Source organism: Cephus cinctus, unplaced genomic scaffold, assembly GCF_000341935.2.
Source record: "Cephus cinctus unplaced genomic scaffold, Ccin1 Ccin1_scaffold2608, whole genome shotgun sequence".
Taxonomy (NCBI): domain Eukaryota; kingdom Metazoa; phylum Arthropoda; class Insecta; order Hymenoptera; family Cephidae; genus Cephus; species Cephus cinctus.
Genome location: NW_014334309.1, coordinates 265,481 through 268,565, shown reverse-complemented (window position 1 = coordinate 268,565; position 3,085 = coordinate 265,481). Strand labels below are relative to the sequence as shown.

Here is a 3,085-nt window from a genome sequence, read left to right as displayed (position 1 = left end):
GAGCGAACGTGGTAAAGGGGTAGAGAGTAGAAAATGGAAAGAGGGCAAAAACGCAGAGGGTGGCTAAGAGGGGTGGTAAACGTGCAGTTCCGAGGCACTGTACAAATGGTGGACGATCAGGCGAAGGTGAAGTTAATAAGGAAGCAAATTAGAAGGCCGCCGATGATCGATGCAGGAAATTAATCTTCTCGAATTAAGAGAGAATTTGGAAGTGACCCTGTATACGTACAAGGATAACGAAAAAGGACTGGAAAGGCATTTCTTATCAGCACAATAGAATATTCCTTGAAATAAGAATCACGTGTACCCTTAGATCGCTTGGTAATTAAATCACGCGCCATTGCAGATTCTGTAATAAGATTTATTATTTTCGAGTTTAAAATAAGAAAAAAAAATATCCAGCGGTACAAGTAAAAAGGAGTCTTCCGATTCCACGATAAATGTGACTGGCACGGAACCTGGATTTGAAGAAGAAAAAAAAACCCAGGAAACAATCGTAGGTGATAGCGAAGACCGAAAACGTGATACGAGAATTCCTAGACGGCCGGAGGAGTTACGTAAGTCCCGAGTGATTTAAACGTTCCGAAGGGTGAAACGAGGGTGGAAAAGTAACGCGAGCCAAAAAACCCCGTGAAATTGAATCGGCGAGTACTCTCTCTTCCTGGCTTCCTGGGCTTCCAGGTTAGACAGACAGGGTAAAGGCCAGACTTCGGTGGCCCCGGAACAAGAAGACTCATTTTACAATCAGCCGATCGACCGATCACGCCATCGTCGTCCCGCTAATTCCAAAGGATAAGCGGAAGTGTCCGTCACGCAAGCCCGAAACGTCGGCACCCGTCAAACTTCCGTCAGAGTCGTCGACCCTCTGGTTAAAGTAAATTACATTGGGCGAAAGAAGAAAGAAAAAAAAAAAAGAAAAAAAAGAAACAAGACCAACCATCATCCTTCCTACGGCCCCTTCGAGAGTTTTCGCATCCAGACGAGAAGACACTTTACGTAAATCCGCCTCCATCAATCCTACCCCTATTTCTCACCTAGTCCCTCCCACCACCCCGATCCCTCTAAGAAATACCTAGCACCCTCTTATATCCACCCCCCCCCTTGCCACTACCACCTCGCCAGGGAGTGAGGTGGTACCTTCTCAACCCTTCGAGTCGAGGCGAACAAGGTGAACGTGGGTTCAGCTTGGCTCAACCGAACTCAACTCTCGACTCGGCTGAGCTCGCTGGCTCCGGCTATTGATCGGAGGCCGACCGGGGTCAGAGTAGCAGTGGACTACATCGGCGTATATATATATATATACGTATAGTAGGGATGTACACCAGGCTTGTATATATTCACACAAAACACGAACACCAGAACCGACTATGGACGCACCACCAGTAACCCAGGCACAACTACCAGAAATTCTGATACTACTGCTGGGTACTCCGATACTGTCAAAGTCCACGGTGTGGTGGCAATAAAGCCAGAAATAGCTGGCTACACGCAAATGTATTCGGAAGTATCGTAATACGTGATACAGGAATATAGTAGAGACACAAGTGGAGAGTGCCGGCGCGTAAATAGGAAAAATAACACAATGTGAATAAATGGATGCTCAGACCGAGTTCAATTCCGATAATACTTTTGTTACTTTTTTTTTCATGTAAAATCACGCTGCTGTTACAGGGATCCTCTTGCACGTGGATGCCTGTTGTTATGATTGTTGATATCGAGTGCTTGACGATCGCTGAAATCCTCTGTAATTCTTTAAATCGATCCTCTCACTCACCTCGTTCGTGTTCCATCGATGCCTCTGGGTGGGAAAGAACTCGGCCCGTGGTAGTGTCTCGAGATTTTCCGGAAGCTTGATTGGGTCGCCATCTGCAAGCAGAAAATTGAGGTGAAGTCGTGAGAGGGTTATAACGGACTTCTTTACCGATCACGGAAAAGACCATTTGACGTCGAGCGCTGAAGCCACGTGAGACACCGTTGCGAGCTTAAGTGCACGCGAATAAATCGAGCAGTAATGGCGTAACGCGATGACGACACGCAAATCCAATGAAACGTTCGTTATGGTTGGAAGTCCGATGTCGATTCGCCTTGAGGTGACGGATCTTTTTTATTGATGTCTAAGTCTAATGAGAACTCCCGTGGTGTTCCGGCGGTTGGATTTTTGAAAATAAAAAGAATTAAGAAAAAAATTATAAAACCACCGGGGAAGGATCGCGTGATAAAGTAACTTCCTGTGGAGTTTGTTTTGAAAAAAAAAAAAGAATAAGAGAAGGAAACGTACTAACTCCGAGAACAGGTCGACCCAGTTTCGTGAAAAATATAACAGACCCCCTACCCCACGAATGCCTCCTCGTAATCGGATAAATGTTAATGATCGCACGTCGAAAGAGGAAAATATTTATACATATATATATATATATATATATATATATATATATATATATACGCGTAATGTATAGTTCGAAAAAATGTGGACCAGTCGCACGAAAGGAGCGAAACGCGTGTGAATCACGTAGCGCGAGCGATTTCGATCGCCATGTTTCTTTTAATCGACGATCTCGTTAGAGGATAAAAAATAATTATCTTACGAAAAATGTATTGTACATAGAGAGAAGGAATATGAAGAAGTCGCAGGATGCTGAAAATTGCCCAAAAAATTTAACCAATCTGTGGGACCTGGTAAAAAAAATGTAATTCCAAAAGATCATTTTCGTTGCGTTCGAATAAAAATCGAAGTGAGCCCAATCGGGTTGGAATGACGCTCGAGAAATTTCTCTTTAAATTTGCCGCGGACGGTGGTCCCTCTCTTTAAATAAAAGAAACAACGCGAATCCCACGCACGGTGTTTCTACTCGACAGAATTAATTGTTCGTAATAGGAAAACTAGGACAGTGCCCATTAACGTTAATACGTAAAATCATCACATATGCATCATTCAAATAATCCCAACGACCACATTTGTATAAAGTGCGTCGGTAATGAATAAAAGTAAAACGATAATCGCTCCGATGAAAGGACGATAAATTGCTAGAATATATGACAACGGTAAAAGCATTTTTTTTTTTTTTTTTTTTAAAAAAACAAAAAA

General features: G+C 43.2%; 1 protein-coding gene across 3 annotated transcripts in view; it reads right to left on the bottom strand.

The window, feature by feature from the left end:
* Nucleotides 1-1,684: 1,684 nt before the first annotated feature.
* LOC107274288 (putative uncharacterized protein DDB_G0283051) overlaps nucleotides 1,685-3,085 on the bottom strand; it is an 11,435-nt gene continuing 10,034 nt past the window's right edge. For all 3 annotated transcript variants that reach the window (XM_025091562.1, XM_015753290.2, XM_025091563.1), the window contains exon 4: nucleotides 1,685-1,866. In XM_025091562.1, coding sequence (XP_024947330.1) covers nucleotides 1,700-1,866 — 167 coding nt within the window. In that variant the 3' untranslated portion in view covers nucleotides 1,685-1,699. The remainder of the gene's footprint in view (nucleotides 1,867-3,085) is intronic.